General features: G+C 37.7%; 1 protein-coding gene across 1 annotated transcript in view; it reads right to left on the bottom strand.

The window, feature by feature from the left end:
• Window positions 1-25845, bottom strand: part of ARHGAP42 (Rho GTPase activating protein 42) — a 166416-nt gene that overhangs the window by 42538 nt on the left and 98033 nt on the right. The window contains exons 5-8 of the mRNA XM_069883489.1: window positions 15670-15771; window positions 11295-11405; window positions 4281-4385; window positions 574-703 (exon numbers count right to left, since the gene is read on the bottom strand). Coding sequence (XP_069739590.1) covers window positions 574-703; window positions 4281-4385; window positions 11295-11405; window positions 15670-15771 — 448 coding nt within the window. The remainder of the gene's footprint in view (window positions 1-573; window positions 704-4280; window positions 4386-11294; window positions 11406-15669; window positions 15772-25845) is intronic.

The following is a 25845-nucleotide window of genomic DNA, read 5'->3' as shown; positions in this document are numbered from 1 at the left end:
TTTGCAGCTATTTTGAAACTGACACACTGTATTTAGATGATTTTTCTCCTTCTTACACCTTTGTTTTCCATTATGTATTTACACTTAAGGTGGATGGGTCAGTAGAGATCCCTGGTACAAGGTGGAAATTGCTCCTGCTAGGTGAACTATGGGTCCTGCTCAGGCAAAGGAAGCACAGGAAACAGCAGGTGTAGGTAAAGCAGAGTGCTGGGAGCTTGCAGCTTCTGCACCAAGGAGTAGGGCAGCCAGCCAGAGCAGAGCTTGCTTCCAGTCAGCCACTGGGGTGGCCAATAGCAGGTACCTACCCACAGGGACCCAGGGGGCAGGAGTTGAGTTGTTTACAAGAGTTTTGATCACCACTCCATCTGACCTTTGCTACTTGGAGTGCTTTTTGAAAAGTCAAAGATTTATTTTTCTGTTGAACCTCTTAAGCATTTGGAAAATAACCGCAGCTGGTCTGCAGACATTGAAGCAGAGAGATGTGCTGTCCTGCTAAACTAAACGGTTTTCTCATCCTTGCATTTGTTGCTACCCCTTTCAAATAAAATTAAAAGGTACACCAGTTTGACTCACGTTTCTCCTGCACATAGAGATAGCCTTCCATTGTCCATTGACTTGGTGGTCTGTAATCCTGGTTGGCCGATTTCATTCTCTGCATGAGTCTCTCCACTTCCTGCCTAGTGCTTTCAAAGTTATTCCTGGTCTAAAAGCAGGAAAAAGAAACAAAAAAACATGTCCCATGAAATTACTAAAGCAACAATTAAGAACTAATTGCTAATAATGCCAAGAAGATTGTATCAGAGACCTACAGAGGCATTTGCCAGAGACATAAAAGGGGGGAAAAGGCAATAAAGAACAACACACTTCATTGCTCTGGAAACCTAGGAATAACAAAGTAATGAAGAATTCAAGTTATGCACACAAGTGTAAAGGAAACACAGTTGAGAACAGTAACATTTCTTTCTCTGCAGGTCACTAACCTTAGAAAGGAGCGAATTTCATATTTTCAGGTATGCTTACACAGTATTTTGCTGTTGGATACACAGACAGAAGCCAGGCTAAACTAGAAGCTGCTGACTGCATAGCCTCAAACCTGGAGTAGTAAGTCCCACTTAAAGTACAGTGCAGAAAACACTGGTTTGGGTTAATGCCAGGCTAAAGTCTCTAGACAGCTGTGGTACTGTGTATCCGTACCTGCAGAACACCACAGCTGCTGATATTCAGAATAGTCAGGTTACCGGCACTGTCACAAACATTTTTTTGACAGGACTATGCAAACACAACAGATAAGTATAACATAAATATGCTAGGCGAGAAACAGGTCACAAGTGGCAGAACTATGCCAAAAGCATGGAAGGACTGACTCTGCCCTAAATATCACATATGTAAAACCAGGCATCTAGCCAAGGAAATGATTAAGTACAAAGCTGGGTTATTAATTCCTGCTAATATCTACACACATGTAAATGGACATTTTTGGCTATTGAATTCAGTGGGAATCACAGATTGCCACCAGAAGCTTGTCCTGCTGTCTGCTAGCTTCTTCACTTGGGAATTAAATGGGACTAGGGTTTCCCTCCACAAACCTAGCACAGTATGGTAAAGGAGAACTATTATGAGCTGCCAGAGGTTTGATAGGTTGCTACTAATATATCAGATATTGAACACTTTGATCTTAGAGAAAAGAATAAAGATTACTGTAATATTTCAGGAAAGTCATCTTACAGGCTCTAATCCTGACGCATTAGAAAGGTGCTCTCAGGACACTATACTCTAGCCAATACTTTCCCTCTTTTGTGGGCTGTTCAGGAAGTTGCACAGTAATATAATAATCCACATGTTAAATCTTCCTTTTGACGACAGACATTATTCAATTAGTTATTAGAGAAGGAGATAATAATCCTTCTCTGAACTTTTCAGGTTATATCCTTAGGGTGAAATATCAGTTCAGACAAAACAGAGGTCATTTTGAGACCTTTGAGAGGGATATGCCATTGAAGGGAAGAATGTCCCCATTTTGTGGGCTTATCTCTGCCTATTAAGTTTTTAATTATTATTTTAAGCAGCCAGGACTTTAAATCAAATTATAGAAAACAAACCAAATGGACATAAAAAGTATGTAACTGGCCAGCTGAAACAGTGAAGGTAACAACAGGCCATGTCAGAACATGGTGACCTGTTAAGCTGGTCTGCCACTACTCTGCTCCTCTTACGGCTGTTACTGTTTCTGCTTTAACCCGTAGGACAATTTTAAGAACAGAAATAGCAGTTCAGAACAACTATTCTCCAAGACCTTAACACAACACAATGGAAAGCTACAACAGACAAGCTGAACACAATTTTTCCTGAATGCTGTCCTCAGTTTGTCTTTCCCTACATAAACAGTTCCACTTCTGTCTGAGGTTGGGTGATGCTCTGAGTGACAAGTTAGTATAGAGTACAGCTGGGAAAAAGAAGCTGTGAATATAGATCTGGAGCCAGAAGTCAAACTCCTGTGTAAAAGCAGTGAATAATGTACTGTATCCCACTATATCTTCATGTATATGCTCTTCTGATGTATAAATATAATAAAAAAAAATCATAATACATTGTTCCTGCTGCCTAACTTTACCTCTCCCTTAACCTCTGCAGTCTATTTACAACTTCCCGATGTACTTACATAATATTTAAGAAAATACTAACTATTTCTTAATGAACATTGAAAAGGAAAATATCCTTTAAAATCCTGTTTCTATAGACATGCGCATAGAAGATACTAACATACTCTAAGTCTACAATGCCAGTTTTGGTCTTTGCAGTGGGGTCATGCACCTCTCAGAACTTGCTATATTGAAGTAAATAAATCTCTGGACTAACACATTTTTCACACTTTCATTGAACCTGTGCTGTGCAACACTGACCCCTTGTGCCTTTATCTGAAGCAGTCTTAGTAACAAACTGAAAGTAGGAAATACATAATTTCAAAGGACAAGGAGCTGAAATGCTCTACAGTCAGAGAATATTTGCGTTTTGCTCTAAAAGAAAAACTGTTAATAATCTAGGAGGTTTTGCCTTATTTCCTCAAGAATAAGCTGAGCACAGTAAGGTGCTCTTGTACTCCCAGAACAGTTTCATACTCCCTAAACTCAGTGGCCACAGCACTATCCACAAAAGCTGATGCCAGATCTTGTAAAGTATTATGATTTCATGATTCTGTGATTCTAGTGGAGCTACAAAAATGTCTGAGGAGTGAGCAGCTTTTCTTGAAAGAATGAAATGGAAAAGAAATGGATTCACCTCAAAAAAAGCAGAACCTGGAGGAAATGATGTCACGATAGAATTCCCTCACTTTAATTTGTTCTGTACTCTGGAATTACTTGTCATGAAAAATATAGGGCTGGACAGATACTAACAGATTGAACTCCATTTTTTTTTCTAATGCAAATCAGGCATAAAGATGTTTTGTATCTACTTACTTGGATGTTCTTGGAAGCGCAACATCTGAGTTACACAGGGAAATAACTATACGCCTCTATGCAGCAGTTACGATGAATGGAAAAGTATGTTGAATAAATGCATTTTTGTTATTTCTGGAAGCTAAGGAATTTTGGGGCAACATTAACCTTGTATGGCTCCTACTACCAAGTTCAGACCAACCTACAGCAAAAGATTCATCTGCTCACTTGAGAGAAACTCTCTACGTAAATAACAGATCCTTTCTTCTGGTGGAATTTAATACTAGTAAGAGCTGCACACTGTGGAGGAAGGACCCACCAGTTCTTTGGTGTCCCAGAGAACAGCCAGAGAATGGCTTCCCAAGTATGCTTTGTATATAGCAGGAAGCTAGCAAAAAGCAGGACAAGCTTTTTGTAGCAATCTGATCTTAAAGAAAAAAACTGCATTGTTCTATACTAGCTGGAGCATTTTTGGGACATCCACTTACTCCAGAAGACAAGCCCCACTCCAGAAAAGCATTTACATGTGTTTAAACCTATCTGAACTACTGTGTTTTCTAATCAAAACTTGTCCACTGTTCTGTTTTTCTGGTTCTTGCTCCCAAAATCATAATATAACTGGAATCATAATATAACTCTCTGAAGATTAATTTTTCCAAAGCTATTAGTTGACAGGAATCTTCATTACATTAACATTACTAAAACTAACTTTTGCCTATTCATATATTAATTTGATTTCTGCTTACTAAAATACTGCAAATTTTAGAGTTCCAATAAAGTGCTATGAGTCTACTTTAATATTCTGAAACTAACAAACAAAATCGTGTAAATACAAATCATTCTTACATTCTGCAAATTGAACTGCAGCTGCTGCTTGTATGGTGCAAACTCCTGAGCCAGTTCATATCCTTCATGGTAAAATGTAAATAATCCTTGAAGAAAGGCCAAGAGCTGAAAAGGCAAATTTGAGAAACATTATAGATTTTTAACATGTGGTCTTAATGCTGCATTACACAAACATAACAGAACATACAGTAAATTACAAAGAATAGGTATTGCCTATGATAGTGAAAAAATAGTTCTTAAGAACTGCTACACATTTTTTCTATTCAGGTGAATGTTAGAAAGCAAAAACTAAGGACAGGTCATTTTCTACTAATTTTTAGCAGCAAAGTACAGCAAACCATAAGCAAAAAATATTCTGAGTCTTAGCTCCTACAACACTAAGCTTTCATTACTCACAATAACAAAGCTACGCTGAGCAAGGACTCCATGCTCAGACCTTAAGAAAGAGAGATGTTACACAGCCTTTTGCATCATGAAGTTGCCATTTCCATAATAATTTAATTCAGTGTCCTACTAATTTTATCCTGTATTTCAGCTGGAGTCTTTGATGGTGAGTCTTTTCCAAGTTCATGCTGTCAGAATTCAAGGTGGGCTTTTTCTTCCTTCAAAATATGTTTTCACTTTCTTCATAGTAATTGCTTAGGCTATGACCTATTTTCCACAAATGAGACTCTTGAAAGTATGTTGTGGACAGACTATTCCTTCCTGCTACGAACAAAATGCAAACTATCTGGTATGTCTGGTTGCCTCCAACAGGGTAGTTGAAGTTTGCATGCATCCAGTTGAAAATCCTTTTCAAAGTTCATTTTAGAAATGTTTAAGTAGTAAAAAGTGCAAGCAGATTTTCTGAATGCTTATTTAGCTATTGAATTAATGCATTCCTATCACATATTAATTTTAAAAACTTTCTAAGTTATTCTATTCTAAATTTTTTAAAAAATGTTTTGATGTGTAAGTCTTCTCATCTGCTATTACATAAGAAGCATTTAATTTTTAACTAGCACTGTTTTCTTTGTGTGTATAATTAAGCTTAGCTACAACCAAGTAAAGAAAACAACAAAAAAGAGTTATTAACTTGGGCATACGATAACAAAAGACACAACAACAGCAGAGATTTATCTTAATATATTACAGCCACTGAAAAGCTAATCATCTAGGCTAAAAAACTGGCTGTCTAGGCTGCCTCCTAATTCAGCAGAAAACCACAGGTATTCAAGAGCACAATTCTTTTCCCTTTTTCCAACTTCTCTTTCAGGATGGAATGAATGATTCAATGAAAACACTTCTCTCTCTCTCCATCGACTACTGAAGTAGCCTAGACTCAGGCATTAAAAATGCCACAATTCAAATTTAATCTACTTTTCTTTGTCTTACCAGTACCATAGATTATTATAAGTGAAAGAGCTTAAAAATGGAGCTTTTGCTATGTTTATGTTTTCTTTAAACTTACACTCAGTCATACTTGAAGAAATGTTGTTAAATCACTCTACCTCCCTTGTTCCTACTGCTCACTAAGAGACTGCAGTACTAAAGTAACACATATATTTCAGGGGAATAGCTGAAACAGAGCCCCATCCATTCCAGCATCACAAGACATTCCACATCTTTTAATGTGCAAACTTCCACAGCTTGAGAGATGAGAGATCAAGAACGCAACTCTCTCAGCAGAGGATCTAATACGATGACTTACTGCTAACAGACTGAAGTCTTGCTCTTCCCTTCCCATTTCTTGTCTTTCCCCCTTCACGCATCCCAAACCTCCTTGTGTCAGCTGTGGCATCACTGAGCCCTTCAGTAAGCACCTCTGCCTTAGGAAGCCTGCTGTTTTGCTGCATTGATAAGTTAAATTTTTTCAAGGCTGACAGACTATTGGCATCAGTACAAATAGAAGTGTGAATGAGTGGCTAGAAGAAGGTCTTCCCCCTTGTTTTTAATTGGTATTGCATGATCAGATGAAAACCTGGACAGGTAGAGGTGCTGAAAGCCAATGATTGTCCTGTAAGTCGGTCACTAAGATTGAAGAACTGGGAAGAAGTTTGTGCATAAAAGCTACTTTTTGTGGGGCCTCTACAACAGGTGTGAATTCTTGAACCTCTTCCCACCAAACAATGAAGACAACACAGTCAAGTGAAGGGCTCCGCAGCCTGTGTAGATCGTCTCAGCTTTATATGATCACCTGCCCAGCTGAAATCATTATCTCGGCTAAGGACCTGGCCCTGAAAATCTCTCACTGCTGATTCAAGTGGATCTAAGAAGGTCCAAATACAATATACCTTAAAAAGTTTAAGTTATATAAATGGATAGAAAAAGTTTTGTAATTTTAAGGTTTACAATGTAGTTCAAGAAAGAATTACACAAAAGAAAAGGAAAACAATTCTTCCATTTTTTACGAATAAAATATAAAATAAGTAAGTAAATAAGTAAAGCTCTGCTCCGGCTCCAGTTGTCCAAAGCCCCTGCCCACAGTCTAGACAGGGTTATCCAGTCAGTGTGCCCAACTACAGCTCCTTCAGAAAAAGCAGCATAACTACTCCTGTGTTTATACTCTGACTTGGTTCAGTCAATAGAACGTGGATTAACTTGACCAGCAAGTAGGAGCCTGCTGCTAAACCCACCTCTACGTACAACTCCTAAAATACAGCTAAAATACACTGCAGGAGTTGTATGAGCAATCAGCAAAACTGCAGCCAGAGCAGAACTCCAGCGCACACCAAAATGACAGTAAAAGAATGAGTGGGAGAAAGTTTCAGTATGTCGGCTCATGCCTAAATTTTAAAGATCAGTTTAAAGGGTATTTCTGGAGAATGTACAGTAAACTGCTTAAATTTCAACTTTGGTACTTAAAGCAAAAAACCCATTTTCCACCATACAAAATGCTTTTATGGAGTACTCTGAGAAATACTGAGGAGGAAAATGTTTAACACAAGATGGCAGCAAAGCTGAATTTATCAAAAAGCAAAAAAGAACCAGCAGTAGCAGCAAAAAACCCCAAACCAAAACCTGAGAAAAATCTAATTGCATGTTGTTCAAAGCACTGCTCAGGTATTGCGTGTTGCAAAGAATCTGGCCTTGAGGTTCTCTTAGTTGAATAGGTTGAGCGTTTCAAAAAACAGGAATAGAAGAAAAATAAAAATATGTTTATTTTATGCAAGTCCTGGGCCAGCTTACTCACGTCCTGCATTGCAAAAACTGGCACCGAGGATGGTATTTGCTTCTATGTATGTCAGTACTGGTGGAAGAACAGGGATCAGAAAACACGCTGTACCCAATGGGCCTGTGCTGTTAAGGCACCTTCATAACCACTTCCATCAGGACAAGTACAGCCATAACATTGCACCGTGGAGACTCAAAAGCCAAGGCCTTTTGCCCTAGGCTTATGCTCACAACACGCTTTTCTTGTTGCTGGTGTTTATAAGTGGCACTGCTGCTAAAGGCAGGCTCATAATTTGAGAGATTCATATTAAATAATAAAGAAATAAAAATCAGCCTTTTCAAAAAAGATTTTCAGAATGTATTTTGAGGTGGTTTTCACACGCATGGAAGTGGCAAACATCGCATACAATGCCTGATGTGTTCATATCAGAAATTTCTCATTCAACTAGTGCCTTGCAGCTACTTCAATCTGAGTATCGAATCAGTCACATCAATAAAAAGTGAGGTCTGAACTCTGTAATACAACGCTACTCACTATACCAGTGCCACGAGGATTTCAACACAGAACCTGAAACAAAATCCAACTACTTCTTGAGACTTTATTTATTTTTATGTAGAGCTGGTGACCTCAAGACTGCCTGGTCATTTCATTCTCACAGGAAGAAGACTGTACTTAGGTTTCGGATAGGAAAGGAATTTAACCTTTGGCCTCCAGCACATCAGCCAGAAGTCCTTGTCTCCCTGGTTTCATTTTATTTATAAGTAGATAGCACCAGAAGGTACTTATCCATCAGATTAAAGTGAATGTAGTTAATACTGTAGAAAATCTAAAGAAGAGGAAATTGAGTTTAATGTCCACATTGAAATCTCACGGAACTGCATGCAAGGTTTTGCTGCTGTTTCATTTGGTTTTGGGTTTTTTTTTTTCCTTCTTTAAATAAACACTTCTGGTCCTTCACGACTTTTCATGGACCACCCTCACATTTCCGAGCTCTGTGCCCTGGTTCCTATAAGCCAAGGAAGTCCTGGCATTGCTGAAGGACGAAGTGGAGCCCGAGGAAGTTTGTATTTCTCCTAACAACTGTAACATCCTCAGAAATCCGCACTGGTTTGGACTGTCTTCTCTGAGCCCACATGGGCAAACCTAGGAGCAGATATTGTCATTTACTTTGTTTTGCTATTTAACTTTCTGTAAAGTAAAGTTTAATACCAATTTGTCCTTAAGAGAATGTTTACCTCCATGATCGGTAGGAAAAGCTTTAGTTTCTTTTTTTTTCCTCGGAAAAAATCAAGATTTAGGAAGGTCACAAATGGACAGCTGCCAGTTACTCACACTTTAGCACACATTGGTGATTCCTTAAGACAAAATGCAGAGAACAGCAGAGAAATTTAGGGCCTGAGGAGCAGCTGCAAAAGTCAGAGTACGAGGAAGGAACATTCTCCACTCTTAGCAACTTTTGCTGTCCTACTGCCCCAGTTGTAGCCCACCTGACAATTTTTGCTAGGCTACTTCTTCCACTTTGGCTCCCAGACCATCTTCATCCTTTGGATGGCATAGACAAGCTGAGTTCTTGGAAGGGGCTCCAATAGATCAGTTGCTTATCAAGTTCTGTTTTTCAAGTCTATTAGTAACAACTGAGACTGAGAATTAGAGACATGATACTGAGCTGATACATCAGAGACACAAGCAGCACATGTGCTAGAAGGATTTGCAACCCATCGAGCTCGTGTGGAGGAATGTCGATGTAAGACGCGTCACCAGGCACCTTCTAGCACAGAGTGGAAAACGAATAATATGGCAGTTCTTTTGACAGGTGATTTTGAAGTGTTGGGCTTTGTCCTAACTACTTGCATCTAGGAGCAAATGCTCATAATACCAACAACACTTACATAAATAAATTATGCATTTTAGAAAGCCTATTTTGAAGACTTTTTGTTTTTTCTTTGTTTCATGGCATTGCTGATATGTATTATAATTCACTTCGCAGATTTTGCTTTATGGGTTTTAATAAAGACTTTTATTCCAGCATGTTGCATGCAACAGACTAGAAACAAAAAAATAAGAATTTTAAAGGTTCAAATTTTTATATCTGATGTTATAATTTAAGCTCAATGTATATTGATATTGATTATAAAAAATTCACACCCGGATCCAGAAGACTGCCTGCAAGGGCTATCATTACTCAGTCACCACAGAGTAGTTCCCACACCTATGTGCAACAAAGAGCATATAAGGCTAAAACACCTACTGTTTTAATACAGGGTGGCAACTGATCCAATCAAAAGTATATATATTACCTACTGGATGTGTACACCTGGTGTCAAAAATACCCAGGTCCACATGACTGAGTCTACAGGTAACGTCCCCTGCTTTTTGCTCAGCATCAGCACTGATTAATTGATAAATTGCTCTTTCATTTTTGTAATTCCTAGCTGCTGCTCTGATGGCTGATATAGTGTGGGAACAGGTCCCGGTCAAAAGGATAAAGCTCAATTTCTCCAGCTAAAATATACAAAATCAAATTTATTTTTCCTCTCTGTCTAGCGCATAGGATGAAAGATCTATTCTAATGACACACAATTGCACAATAATATTTCCCTATATACCAAGTATTCTCAATACAGAAAGCATATATTGCTTTAAAGGAGCATAAAGTCTCCTATACCAGGATCAGAGCTAGGTCAATATTGCTAGATTTTTCCAGGATGTGAGAGTTTTGCAGAAATAGACAGAGAGAGACACTCTGGATTAATCTGTGACAGGTAGAAAAATGTTCTTATTTAGGAATCTGAGCAAAGTTTTAGTCTCCAACATTTGGCAGCTGTGTGCCATAAAGATAGGATTTCTGTAAGTACTGCTTGCTAAATCCAGCTTCATTAGTTTGCATCAATGTCAAATTCATTATACAATACATTCTCATCTCATGGAAAGAAGGCAACTGAGAAGCTCTTCTTGGTGACACTGGGAGTTAGACGTGTAATTCAACCTATTTTACAGTCAAGAGTGCTGCTCCAGTTAATCACAATGAAGCTGGAAGATGGTGTGGAGAGAGAGAAGAAGTAATACTTGTCATGTACGCTCACAACTGCTGCTCTGCTGTGCTCAGTGTGCTTAATGGGAAGGGACATATGACATTGGAAGTTCTCTGTCAAGGGCTACAGGTACTATCTGAATAAGGCAACTGGCAACCTAGTCCTGTATGACATGAACAGTAGTAATACCACTAATATGCCTCAGAAATATGCTAGCACAACATATTGAAGTAGCTTTCAGTACTGACAGACACAGAAGACAGGGATGGGGGGCACAAATACAGCCCCAGGAGAAAACCCCAGATCTAAATATGTACTCTGAAAGACAACTCTATCTTCCTCTTTTATGCTATGTCAACACATGCTTTCTTTTGTAAGCAAAGAAAACTAAACACAAATGACTCCACCAATAAAAAAATAAACTTACCTATCCTATAGAAAAACTGATTTTTCATTTTATTTCACATATAGCTTGGAAAGACATACGCGCACACTGCCTATATATGGAATATTTAAATTAAAAAATGGATTTAATGGCTCAAAATTTCAACCATGAAACCACGGTATTTGCAAACATCCATTACACATTGTCCCATTAAACTGTTAGGCACACTCCAAGTAATCTGACATTTCACTTCACAGTAGATACGATACTCTAACATAAACCCTTAATGAACATGAAAAGTGCCCAAGCCAAGATCTTAATGTCTGTCTACATACAAACAACCTGCAACCACAATTTAAAAACGGAGGAAAAATAGATATTTTATTAGTTTTAAGTGCAATGAAATGAAAATAAATTAAATGAAAATAAAACATAAAACTTACAGGTTCAACAAATTCAAATTTCTTTTTCTCTTGTACTTCTTGAATTTTAAAAACATATTCTAAAGATGCTTCATAAAAGTTTTGACGTTCTCTGTCAATCTGTGAATCTGCCTAAAAGACAAAAGGAAATACAGACAACATTCATTTACTCTCATGATTACTTTAAAAACAGATTTTGTCATTAATAAACAGATAGTCCACAAGATTACTTTACAAGCTTCATGGAGTTCAGTTTTCTTCCTGAAAATAATACCTACTTAAAATAGCTGAACACAAGTTTAAGAAGTTAACATTAGACGTTTCAGCTTCATGCCTCTTCACCGTAGCCTTTTTATTTCCTCTTCATTTTTGCACTTTAATATTCTAGTTTTTAGGAAAGCCTGGAGGGAAATAGAAAGGTGGCAGCAGGAACTCTGCCCATGGTATATATATAAGTTTAGAAAAAGAAATAGGTGAGAACAGGATAGGAATTAAGGAGGGACAAAAATATTAATATTTCTGTTGAAATGTCTTGAGTATCACATGCAGTGAATCCTACCTATTTCTCAGCATCAAATACTTTACCAAGAATGTATTTTCTTTCTTACATGGACTGTCTTTAACAATGACATCTTGCAAATCATTTCATACTATGAGTCACATGCTCTTGGAATATAAACACATTTAAGTTCCTAACCTCATAAATCAATGCTTGTTCACATTTTAATTTTCAAATGCAAGAACTACAAGGCAATGCTTATCAGAAGTTCCTGAATACTACCACCCAATGTGAAGGTCTAGTATCAAAACAAAGTCTTCAGTCTAAACAACCAAAGAATTAACTCTTATCAGCTGATAAAGAGTAATAGGCTTTTATCCTCAATTTAAACAAGCCATGGGAGAGGGACTTAACAGACAAGCAAAGTAGTATGTGGATAATGACTAAAGAGGAGATGCACATTCCATTTTAATTCATCTTTCTTTGTGACAAATCATTTTCTCAAGCCCTTTCAGGCTGCATTAGTTGGGTTTTCATCTTAGGTCAAAAAGAAATTTTAGCAATATCTGCAATGTGAGTAAAACCAATTCAGCTGTTTTTGACATATGCCAGTTAAAATACAGAAGCATACTTCCATATATTCTCTAGTGCAATTCAGGCATTAAAAATAGCAAATATAGGAAAACTGGAAAACGTAGTTATAAGCTTCGCTTGATAGCAAACACATCATAAAAGAGGTTTAGCACTTTTAACAGTACAGCCACAGTAAGTCAGTGTTTTCCTTCAGGTAGGACTTGTTTGCCAATAGCACCATATATAATTAAGATCACTTATTTAGTCAAGGACATGCTACTATTGTGATTTGGCTGCACAGGCACTTAACAATACAGTCCAGAAATCAGCACTCAAAATTCCAATAATCAAGTCCTTTATGACTCTGCCATATATCATTCATACAGTGCATTCACATACTGTTTTCTTTGATACTTTATGTTGTTTTGTTTCAAAAAATAAAAAAAATGTATCACAAAGGCAATGATATATATAGCCGAATAGAACCAGGTGCCATCACTTTGGGACATGATCCAGCAAGCTTTTGCTCTTAGAAGTGCAGTCAATAAGCACTTAAGACAGAACTCTGGTGTCACATTTAATTGTGAGCAAATAGTAGAATCTAGTTTTAGAAATGAACTCCTTCAGGCTTTGACACAGAAAATATATTTAAACGCCTAATTAAATCCATCTCTATTCTGAACAGCATTAAAGCAGATTGTAGTTCTAATGATACTTATGACACCCAAGTGCCACCTCAAATACGGATGGGTTCCTGAATTAAGGCTATAATCACCACTATTGTACAAGGACTAAATCAACTTCCAAAAGATATCTGTAGAAGTTCATGAATTCGTGTCAACACAGAGGATTTCAGGTATGTAAGAACCACTTTGAAAGTGAATTTAAAGTTTCAAAAGCTGAAAGAATTTTCATGTTTTTCTATGAGTCCAAACTGCATGTAAAAAATGAAAAGATTGGATGGATAAGATTTCGAGTCTCTACTTGTATGATAGCTAGTTATAATAAGTAATATTTTCATTGATGTTGGATATTAAAACATGTAGCAGAACTTCACCTAAACTTCGAGAGTGAAGCCTTTGCTCTATATTTATGCCTGATTCCGGAATAGATTTCAGAGAAATGCAATTAGGAGCTTATTAACTTTTTCACATCACTCAATTTGAACCATTTTCTGCTTCACTGTGGACTTCTGTAAGCAGTAAAAAGACAGTATTATGGTTTTTCCTTTTGATGCTAAAGGAGAAGTAGTCTAATCGTCTATGTAAACTGCATTAGCAGTCGTGCAGGCCCTTAAAATATCCAACACATTTCAATTAGATGAATATACGCAAACTACTCTCTATAGGATATGTTAAGATCATCAAACTTTAGATGCCTAATTAAGGTGCTTTCAATTGCACTCAAGTGAGATGTATAAAATAGCCCCACAGAGTGTAAGAACTACTCCTTGCTCATCCCAGGACTCTAACCCACATACTGAGATGAGGTATCAAAAAACCTCTGCAATTCAGAATAACATCGAGTTCAAAAATTCCTTCACTTGTGTTGCAAACAAATGCCCCAGCTGCCAGCACCACCTGGTTCTTTGTTCGTGGCCTGGCTCTGCTGGGGGCTGCTTCAATGAGCATTGTCCTGTGTATATGAGCTATAATCTGGGCTCACCCGAACCACTCTGGATGAGAGTCAGCAGCTGTTACTCAGATTTCAGGCCAGGAATAGGTGTTTTGGCCTCCTTTTATTTATGATACAGATACAGGCCAAAAAAAAAAAAGTCTGTGTTGTTAATATTTCTGGTACTGATTTGCTATTGTACCTTCTGTTTATGGTGGATCTATGTTGCCAATTCAGCACACTTATAGTTGCATAAAACTGGGGAAGACAGAAATATAAAGTTATGCCCTAGATGCTCTACAAGTGGGGCATCTAGAAAAGCAAGAAACCTCAGCCACAGTCCAGAGATGTCATTTGAGGACACACTGGAAAAATTTATTCTAGTTTTCCATCAGTTTATATGCTTGAGCCAAGTCCCTTGCTATTCTACCACAGTTTATTAGATTCACAGTTGTTACTTTTCACTTCAGTTGCTCTTCTTAGACTGCAATTATTCTGATGTCTCAAGAGTAAAATATTTTGTTTATTTTATTTTATTTTATTTTATTTTATTTTATTTTATTTTATTTTATTTTATTTTATTCCTATTCTGGAGTAAATTGCTGCTTAATTTCACTTCTCTTCATTTTGATAAGATTTTTTTCTCAGCTGCTTGCTTAGCCTCTAACAGAACTGCTTCTTCATCAATACACAAGAAAAGTCAAAGCTCTACATAGAAAACTTTGACATACTAGCAGAACAATTAACCAATCCTACACAACTAGTGTCTTATCTAGACTGATTACTATACAGACAGCAATGGCAGTTCAAGAGTTATTAACATTATTATAAATTTTGAACAGCTAAGCCTCATACTACAGTATTATTGGTAAACATGAAAAAAATCCTACAATTTGTGACAGTGATGGTCACACCCTCTGTGAAAATTCCATCTGCAAATTAATCCCCATGATTTAAGAGTCACCATGACAAGAGTAATCCCATAAAAATAATTTTTAACTACTTTTGGCACAAATCCTAAAGTGTCATTGATACCAAACTGCTCATTTTACTGTAATTTGCCTCAAAGACAAATCATTATTTCTACAAGCATACTGAAAAGCCTTGGAAAACTTTTGTTAAACTGGAAATCTTCATTGTTTGGGTTTTTTTTGTCTTTTTTTTTATAAACAAAAAAGAATTAGCCATAAAAACTCAAAGCTTAAGTTGTGGATACAATCCCAGGGCATGATATCACAACCTCAGAATAAGGTGAAAAAAGGGGGACAAGCAAGCACAAAAAAGCATCATTAAAATGATCTTATTTCAGTCTCCTAGATTAAAATCTATGTGAATCAGAAGCATAAATTAATCATGTAATAAATTAAATATCAAAAAAGTAATTAATTACATGATTTTCAAATATTCCACATATAACTTATAAAAGTCACTTTTTTATTGTAGAAATATAATTCTGTGGTTGCAATCCATAAACACCTGCTGTATTTGAAGTACACAAAGTTGGGCATGTATCATTGCCTTGTTATAATATTTAACTCTTATTAGAGTCATGTTAATCCCATTCAAGAAATTAGATTCACAATAAGCATGACTACAAGACGTCACCAAAATTTCATATTAATAAAAAACACCATGTCTTGAAGAAGATCAGTCTGTTATCATGAATTCTATGCATATAAGAAACTGGGCAAGAGTGATTTTAGTGCTTACATCTTGCAGGTGAGATTCTTTCTTCTTTGCTGATAAATTTAAGTGCTTCTCTAGGATGGAATAATATTTCTCACTTTCCTTGTCAAACTTCTTCTTCCCATCCTGAAAAATAAAATACTGCCAAGTAAACTATTTGACTAAGTATCACAGCTATCTTGAAGTAAAAGAAAGAATAGGTGCCAAAATATGCCCGGTTATAAAGCCATTTTTGTTGGTTCTGATGTTTTTAAGGTTTAATTCTGAATTGGTTCTGAAGATACTATGAGGACTGACTCAGTTATTAAACAAAAATATTAAGCAGAACTTTTCCTCTAAGTAATAAACCCACACAATAGACACACAGTTTCCCATAATAAATGTACATGAGGTTTTATGTAGGTGGTATCTTGCTAAGCAGACATTTAATGTAAAATAATCTTACCCAAGTTTTATAAATGTACCTACCAGTCACACTGACTTTTCTGAATAAAAGCATTGTGTAACAGCTGGGTGATTATAACAAATCTTATGATGATACATTCCTATCCTTTGCATTTAAGACTAATATATGCTTATTTTCCACCCACACTCTTAAAATACGAGGATGATGGAAAAACACATACATGGTTGGAAAATTGGTCCAAAAGTCTGTTTCCAATAACATTTTGATGTGTCTGAATATCTAAGCTTGTCTCATTTAAAAGAGTTATCTTGTCTTTGTCCTTCCCAGTTCCTCTTGCTTTACCCACCATGTGGAAACAATCTTTCTACCATAAGAATATTTTAACATATGATAACACAATAGAAAGCTACTGCTATGAGTAAATTAAGAAACATCTTATTTTCTGCCACCTAATTTACAATTAACGCTTTTAATTTTGTTCAATTGGCTATTCTCAAATTAAAATATGAAATCCAAGAAAAGGCAGTTTTCTCAAAAGTCTTTCCACCTTTAAAGAAGGAAACAGAAGAATGGATTAAAGTAAATAATTCATCAGAGTACTACTAAGGATAAAAATATAATTTTTAATTATAAAATCATATACCCTATAAAAAAAAGAAACTCTTTGCTAGTGACTTTTACAATCTTAGGTAAGACCTAACGATTTTCTCCACTGATTAAGAAGTTGACTATTTTGAGAAAACAAAGAAACTCAAGACAACCAGGCCTTCTTACACATGTGCTATTAAAGTGAGAAAACTAAATACTGGACATATTGCAATAACACCAAGTCATCTTCAGAACTGTAGTGATTCTTTTCCTGACCCCTTTCTCCCTAGAATTTGTTCTATACAAATCCAAATAACTAGCCTGAATTGAAGCTCCACCCTGTTTTTTCTTTTTCATATAATAAGCGCCAGGTAAGTCAGAAATAGAAGGAAGAATTTAATGCCATGAAAGAAAAAAATATCTACTAGCTGTAACAACAAACCACTTAATGATTCATTCCAGCTGCTAAAGTTCACAATGGTGATTATAGTGGAATATAACGGGCAATGGGTATAAACTGGAGAGGGGAAGATTTAGACTAGACATTAGGAAGAAATTCTTGACCATGAGAGTGGTGAGACACTGGCACAGGTTGCCCAGGGAAGTTGTGGCTGCCCCATCCCTGGAGGTGTTCAAGGCCAGGTTGGATGGGACCTTGGGGAGCCTCATCTAACGTGAGGCGTCCCTGCCCATGGCAGGGGGGTTGGAACTGGATGATCTTTAAGGTCCCTTCCAACACAAACTATTCTATGATTCCATGATTATAAAGCACATCATACACTTCCTATCCTGCAAAAAGTATGAAAAATACATGCAACTTAATGCTCTCTTTACCTCACAAGAGAAATATCTTCAAAAGATGCCATAATGAAAAGAAGGTACTCAACCCAACGAAATATCAATTAAGAATACAGAAAAATTCCTAATCCCTACTGTATTTATTGTAGCTATGCAGATATGAGGAAAAAAGATTAAAAGGAAAAAAAAAATAAACAAAAGCTTGTATTTTGCCTACCAAGGGAAAAGAAGCTGTATGAATTATCTTTCAGGATTTTTCCCAAATGCATTCTTCAAGCAGAGAGAGAAGGCAGAAGAAGCATTCATACTCGCTGAATGACCAATTAGCCAAGACATCAACTTTTGAGGGACTGAAATCACAGGTCAGTTCCACAGCCACAGTTTTATTGGGAAATACTCAGGTGCCAGCTCCTTATGATCAAGCACATATACGTGAATATCTCAACATCTGCTTCACTCACAAAAAGATATTCTATTTAGTTGAACATACACCACAGATATGTACCTTTTGAATAAAAGGTGCAGTTAGTTTATATCTTGTATTCTGAAATAGTGATGCTAGGGTGCTGGAAAAAAAAAATGAACTGTAATATTTTAAAATTCAAGTGACACAAGTTGCAAATTAATGACCTTGAAGAAATCCCCAAGTCAAGGGGCAACTCAACAGATGCAATGAAAACCACAAAGATAATTTCTACTTTTTTTTTTCCATCCCACTTTCAGTTGGGAAAGGAATCTGCCTGATGGCAATTCTGAAATCTTGGGTCACAAGCTGCTGGAATTCAGTGGTGGATACTGGTGGTGGATACAGTGGTGGATTCAGTGGTGGATGTGCTGGCCAAACCCCTTTCCATCATCTTCCAACAGTCCTGGAAGACTGGGGAAGTCCCACTGGACTGGAGGCTGGCTGATGTTGTGCCCATCTACAAAAAGGGCCGCAGGGAGGACCCAGGAAACTACAGGCCTGTCAGTCTGACCTCAGTGCCAGGGAAAGTCATGGAACAGGTGATCTTGAGTGCTATCATGAAGCACATGCAAGAGAACCGGGTGATCAGGCCCAGTCAACATGGGTTCACAAAAGGCAGGTCTTGCCAGACTAACCTGATCGCCTTCTATGACAAAGTGACCCGGCTACTGGATGAGGGAAAGGCTGTGGATGTGGTCTTCCTGGACTTCAGCAAAGCCTTTGACACAGTTTCTCACAGCGTTCTGCTTGAGAAACTGTCAGCCTCTGGGCTGGACAGGCGCACACTCTCCTGGGTGGAAAACTGGTTGGATGGCCGGGCCCAGAGAGTGGTGGTAAATGGTGTGAAATCCAGCTGGAGGCCAGTGACAAGTGGGGTTCCCCAGGGCTCAGTGCTGGCTCCAGCCCTGTTCAATGTCTTCATCAATGATCTGGATGAAGGCATCGAATGCACCCTTAGCAAGTTTGCGGATGACACTAAGCTGGGTGGAAGTGTCGATCTGCTGGAGGGTCGGGAGGCTCTGCAAAGGGATCTGAACAGGCTGGACCGCTGGGCAGAGTCCAATGGCATGAGGTTTAACAAGGCCAAATGCCGGGTCCTGCACTTGGGGCACAACAACCCTATGCAGTGCTACAGACTGGGAGAAGTCTGTCTAGAAAGCTGCCTGGAGGAGAGGGACCTGGGGGTGTTGGTTGACAGCCGACTGAATATGAGCCAGCAGTGTGCCCAGGTGGCCAAGAAGGCCAATGGCATCTTGGCTTGTATCAGAAACGGCGTGACCAGCAGGTCCAGGGAGGTTATCCTCCCTCTGTACTCGGCACTGGTGAGACCGCTCCTCGAATACTGTGTTCAGTTCTGGGCCCCTCACCACAAGAAGGATGTTGAGGCTCTGGAGAGAGTCCAGAGAAGAGCAACAAAGCTGGTGAAAGGGCTGGAGAACAGGCCTTATGAGGAGCGGCTGAGAGAGCTGGGGTTGTTTAGCCTGGAGAAGAGGAGGCTGAGGGGTGACCTCATTGCTCTCTACAACTACCTGAAAGGACGTTGTAGAGAGGAGGGTGCTGGCCTCTTCTCCCAAGTGACAGGGGACAGGACAAGAGGGAATGGCCTCAAGCTCCGACAGGGGAGGTTTAGGCTAGACGTTAGGAAAAAATTCTTTACAGAAAGGGTCATTGGGCACTGGAACAGGCTGCCCAGGGAGGTGGTTGAGTCACCTTCCCTGGAGGTGTTTAAGGCACGGGTGGACGAGGTGCTGAGGGATATGGTTTAGTGTTTGGTAGGAACGGTTGGACTCGGTGATCCGGTGGGTCTCTTCCAACCTGGTTATTCTGTTATTCTGTTCTGTTATTCTGTTCTGTTATTCTGTTATTCTGTTATTCTGTTATACCCTGTCCAGGAGTCCATATACTTCAGAATGCAACTTGCCATAGACTTTGACAATGAAGCCTGGATGAAGATGACATTGGCTGCACAACTAGGCTTGATGTCGTGCTTGCCTTTAATGCCTCAGAGGCTGACCTAAGGAATGAGATGTGCAGCCATGGGTGAAGCTCCTGCAGGATTACCTGAGAATCACCCAGAGCAACTAGGACAGCACCAATTCCTTCCCTAACAGATACGAACACAGGAGATATTCCTCTTGCCTCATGAACTATTTGTCTCAGAATCAAGCTGATATATGGGTAATGCATGATCTGAAGTACGGTCAGGCGCTTGAGCTCATGTTAACATTAACATAACCTTTACCACCAAAAGCTGGAAGAGTCTGAAGTCTAAGCTGTTTGGTGAGAGCCAAAGAGAAAGGTGTGAAAATGGGATTTGACTCCTCTTCTATAATACAGTATGGCAAATGCACATCAATGCCAAGAGGGACCCGTTTACACATTTAATGTGGTTCCCAATGCACCAAATCCGGCTGCTTATATTTTGTGCTAACATCTACAACAAAACCTGTGAATTACATATCACATTATCTATTCTCTTTATATGGAAAAATGAAAACACGGGAAGTAAATGATCACATCCAAACAGATACCATTCCCTCAAGAACAAAAAAAGAAAAAGTTATAATAAACTAATTGTGTTTGCAAGGCATCTTCATCTCATGTGAAACTTCACTTCTCTGTGGCACCATCCATGAGGGCACACAGAATTTGAAAGCTCTCTTGGTCTTCTGCCAGCACCTTTCCAAACTGCATCTCTCTGCTGTAACACTCATCCCCTCTGCCACTGACCACCACAGGTTTTAAACCAGTTAGGTTAAAGAGAAAATAAACAATTTGGATGTTCCTTGATACCAGGATAACTTCTAGCCTGCGCACAGTGTTTCCAAGAACAGCTTATCTATTAAGTTGTCCTTTTTTCCCCCCCATATTTCAACACAACATAATTTCTCCTATGAAAGCTGAAAGCAGACAAAGTAAAGAGAATAAACAAAAGGAGACTGAGAATAAAGATCATTTGGCAGTTTTGACTGTATTAGTGTCTCCTCAGGGATACTTCTGGGAATAAGGCTGCAGTGCCAGCAGGGCAGTGTTTGTGGCACTATACTCATCATTCAGGCATGTTTCTGGGAAAAATCTAAAAAATACTGGCCCCAACAGGTGAGCGAGTTCCCCTCGCTTGAAATGCCTTCTGCTATGCCAGTAAAAACCACGTATTTGAATGTACTGAAGCCTCTGAAAACTGTTTACTTCATAAAAATTTACAAAAAAGAATACACTGAGAAGCAGGTGATTCATTTTCTGGAAGAGAAGAAACACTTAAGCTTATGCCAAGATAACTCTTGTCTCACACACTCAGCCACTGACTCAGAGCACACAGGCGCATCCTAAGTGGAGTCACAGACTTACCTCATTCCAGCTTTAGCTGTTTCTTCTGCAACCCTCAAAACACTCTCTTATACACAGCTGCTGCCCAGATTAATCATCTGAATCCTGGTTCCAGCAATCTGTGCCCATGAGACTGAGAATCCTGCTTTTCTACAAGCCGGGAGGTTTACAAAGAAAGTTCCAATGCAAATCCATCTCCTCAAATGTTAAGAGAGGAGAGGATTGCTTCTGCCTCTGAATTCCATGTTGGATCAAACCCAAAGATGAAAAAAGATGTGGGTGGATAAGAAAAACCTTGTGCTGCACTGTTACCAGAACAGACTGCACCAGCCATGACACAAAACATAAAGCAAACGGACATTATGAAGATGCTATTCCTCACCTCTGCATTCTGACTCTTCCTCCCTTCAGCCTCCAGCTACCTTTCTTCCTCACACATACTTCCTGCAAGTAACCCTCATCCTTTCCCTTTGCTCTGGAAACCTACCAATCAATTCCACCAAACTATCAGCTAGAACATATGAAAAAACCCAAGTGAGGTAATTAAGAGGGTGCAGTTAAAAAAAAAAAAAAAGACAGAAAAAGAAAAATGACAAAATCCTTGATTTATTTTACACTGAGGTATAAAGTCATCAATACCTTTTCTACAGATCAAGTGCTGCAGACACTAAGCACTGCAAATGTATAGTTGTTTAACCATTCTCAGATGTGTCAGGTCACTAAGTCTTAAGTCAGTTCAAAAATATTTACAGTTTTAAACGCCTCAAATTTCTAACAACCCCATAAGGAAAGCCCTTAACCAAATACTTAGCTTCTAGCATGGAATGGAGTATTACTAACTTTCAGTACTCTCTTGACAGAGTCAATTAATGTAATACCAAGTCTAGGTTTAATTCCTGGTTTGGTTCTCTCTGCTTAGTTTTCCTCTATAGTTTTGTTTTCAAAACTGATTCAATAATTTCAAAAAAGAGAAAATTGTCTTTCAGAAATAAATTTTGCTCCAGATACCACTAATTATAGATGTGCCAGTTAGAAGTTGAACTCAAAATATGTTCTCCCATCCGTCATGCTTTATAGAAAGCTATGGCTGTGAAAAGATCAGACATCACTTATTAAAAAGGTGACTCAACCGAGCCAGATAATTTTTTCCTGTAGAGACAGATTTTGATCCCATGATGTAACTAATCATACACGTGTAACAAAACAGAGGCATGGTTACTACAAAGTGTAAACACAAGCTGTATTTTTGAGTGTAAATTAGAGAAAGTTAGTACATTTTGAAGTTGATTTCTCTTTTCTAGTGGGAGCACCAAGAAAACAGGTGTTTCTTTAAGGGTTTAAATTTCCCACTACTTTGTGCCCAGTATTTTACATCAAAATTGTTATATATCTCTTAAGAATTATTATATAGATTATTGCTCTTTGCCATCCTCCTCATTTTTTTTCCATTTTTTCCTAGCTGAAATTACTTTTGGTGCTATACTTATCTATTAGCATACCTTAGCTAAATCTTATATCTCCCCCTAAAAGAAAATGTTTTCACTCTTCGTTGTCCCACAATTCATACACTTAAACTTCAACGTGCTATTCTTTAAAACTAAAATAGCCTGTGCATTAAGTTCAGATTCATTTTCAATAGCAATATCCTTGTGCAACCATAAAATAAATATGTTTTGTAAGGGAAGAATTTAAAAGGATCAAGAAAGGAAATGAAAATACAAAACATTACAAAGAAACTATTTCGAAAAAAAATTCAGTGGGAATCCCTCACTTGATTAGGAAATAAGTGACTATTGTGAAACATGGCTATGATTACTTCTGGTTTCCCCTCACCGAAAATGAGTACAAATTTTTCTCACCAGCCCAAGCTGAGATGCAAGAACTGAAGAAACTGGCACAGAAATGCAATGGTATGACTTGATTACAGGTCAAGTCAGACACATTTGTCACTGAAAGAAACTGAAGGTAATGGTGAACTTTGCTGAGATCAATAAGGTCATGTCCCCTTTCTTCCTCTCTGACAACAAATGCAAAAACGTCAATATAACATCATAGTGGAGATGGTTCCTTACTGGAAGTGTAGACTTCCTGTATGTTTTTCAAAGATACCTTTTTCATTACCTTCCAAAGAAAAATTCAAAATGTATTTCTACAATGTTATTACAATTTTGCTTGGAGTTGTAAATATTTGGGATCATCATTTACTAAGCATTAGGATAAAGAAAAGTAGAACTGTAAACTAGAACATAAATCAAATTCAGCTTTGGAAAGACTGATTTGAGCTCACATCATACAGATTTCATGGAAAATGTGTGGTCTCAGAGTCTCACAACTTCTCTTCTGAGCAGAAAAGCAATAAATTCACCTTCCATTTTATTTTGTCCGAGGTTTTGCTTGGAATTCTCATGGAAGTGGTTGGTTGGTTGGCATGGTGTTGGTTTTAGTGTGGTTTTAATAAAATTGAAATTATTACAGGCATCTGAGACCACAGACAGTATTTCGATAGGTATCTGGATAGGGGGCGTATCTTATTGGGAGAGATTTCTATTTGTTATATGAATGCTCACAGATCAAGATAAGGTTAAAAGATGTTTTCCAAAAGGAAAAGTGAAAATGAGATATAAAATCCCTTCCCCCCTTCCTCCTTCTCCCAACCAGAATTTAAGCTTATCACGAGGCTCCAAGATTGCTACAAAACTGGGAGAAAGCTAGGAGGTTAAAGGGCATTGTTTACGCACTGTTAGCAAATAATATGAACTGGAACAAAGTTATACTATAGTTTATAAAGAAATGATTGCTTCTCAGTAAAAAATAGGGTTAATATTCTCATAAATTATGACTTATGTTACTCATAACTGCTAGTGAAAACACTTCCAAATTGAAGCTGAATGCATTATGTAGAAAATTAAATATCCCAACAACTATAAATCTTTAAATCAATTCTTTACTAAAAATGAACAACCATATGCAAACCATAATATCTAGAAAATAATATGGTGTAAGACACAAATAATTATAATAAAAAGAACATATTGCAGCTACGAAGTGTAACAAGGCAATAAACCAGAAACACAAGAGTGTTTAGCAGCATTAAAGCTATGAAGAAAGATATTAAAAAATGGCAGTTTAAAAAATAACCTCAATTAAAATCAGGTAAGATATACATAAAAGTAAAAACACACTTTAAACAACCCAAAACTAATTTAAGTTTAGAACTGCATTCACAGCTGTGTAAAATACTGAATAAATCTGCAAGAGATAATTTATTTTCAAGTTCATAAACTTCTGAAGAAAATTTTCTTTTCCCTCTGTAATGCCTTTACCAGCGATCAGGTACTTTCAAAAGTGTTTTGTGGGAGAGGTGAATCCGACAGACATTTCCTAATACTTCCTTATTTAATTCCATCAGATACATATGGATAGAAGGTGCTTACCAGTGGAGACTGAAAAAAAAAAAATGCACAAAAGTGTTTGTAAGATGTCATTTGTTCCTCTCAAAAAATTGTCTCTTGAAATGGAAAAAAATATTAAAAGTTCTCAGCACTTCCATGAAAATGCATGCAAACCTGCCAGTACTGGCAGATCGCAAGGCAAGACACAGAAACTCCCTGTTATTCAGCTGCAGATTTGTCTCAAGTTTATTTGGCATCTGCCAATTCCAAGAGTAGCTGCTAGATGTCTGGGAATCTGTTAAATCTCTGCCCAGACAGCAGGACTGGTAAGTCTACAGACATCATCTAGTTTTATTGTGTTTACTGACCACTAAATATGAAGGGGATTTTTTTTTGCTGGAATATCTTACTTGAGATATTAGCATGTTCCTGCTTAAACAATATCAAGAAGCTTCCTAGAACAGAAGAAACTGACTTTTTAAACTCTTCCCTAAAGTTGTTTTCTGAAATTGAAAATGTTTCATCGTAACAGCAAGAAGGTCTCCAGTTTCTATACAAAAACATGCGACTTTAAATGATTTATAAAAAGAAATTCACTCGTTAACCACGCTCTATAGGAATTCAGAAAGAAGCTTGAACACTGTATACTTTATCAAAAGTCATATGGAGTAAATTGCTCATGTCATCAGCAGTGCAGATATTTGTTAGAAATCAGTATAGCTGTAGAGGCTGAGTAGAGAGTAAATGACAAAGAAGATCCAACACAATCCTAAATCATTGCTTACATCGTAACAGAAAGGAAGACAGCTCAGATTTGGGGCATGCTATTCTTAAAAAATAGAAGTTAATCAGCGATAGCACTCGTGATTTAGAATATTCAAAATGCTGAAGTCACTGAGCTTGCAACACTATCCATGTAAACCTGTTAACATGAACACTTACAAAATCAGACTGCAGAGGACACCTGCTCTACATGAGTAGAAAGTAGTAGTGGTTTGGGTTTTTTTCTCATTATCTAGTTCCAGTATGAGCTTACAGAGTTTCCTAAAGCTCATAAAAATAAAATTAAAAAATACAATGCCTTTTATTATTTCAGTTCTGTTCAGATGACAAAGTGAGGCAAACAGAAAGAATAGAAGGTTTACAGGAAAAGACAAATGTAACATATTTCCATAGATCTTGGGGGGTTCTGGCAGACTCTTCGATGCAAACAGTGCCACACA

The sequence above is a fragment of the Phaenicophaeus curvirostris genome, chromosome 1, assembly GCF_032191515.1.
Source record: "Phaenicophaeus curvirostris isolate KB17595 chromosome 1, BPBGC_Pcur_1.0, whole genome shotgun sequence".
Lineage (NCBI taxonomy): Eukaryota > Metazoa > Chordata > Aves > Cuculiformes > Cuculidae > Phaenicophaeus > Phaenicophaeus curvirostris.
This window is presented reverse-complemented; position numbering and strand designations above follow the sequence as displayed.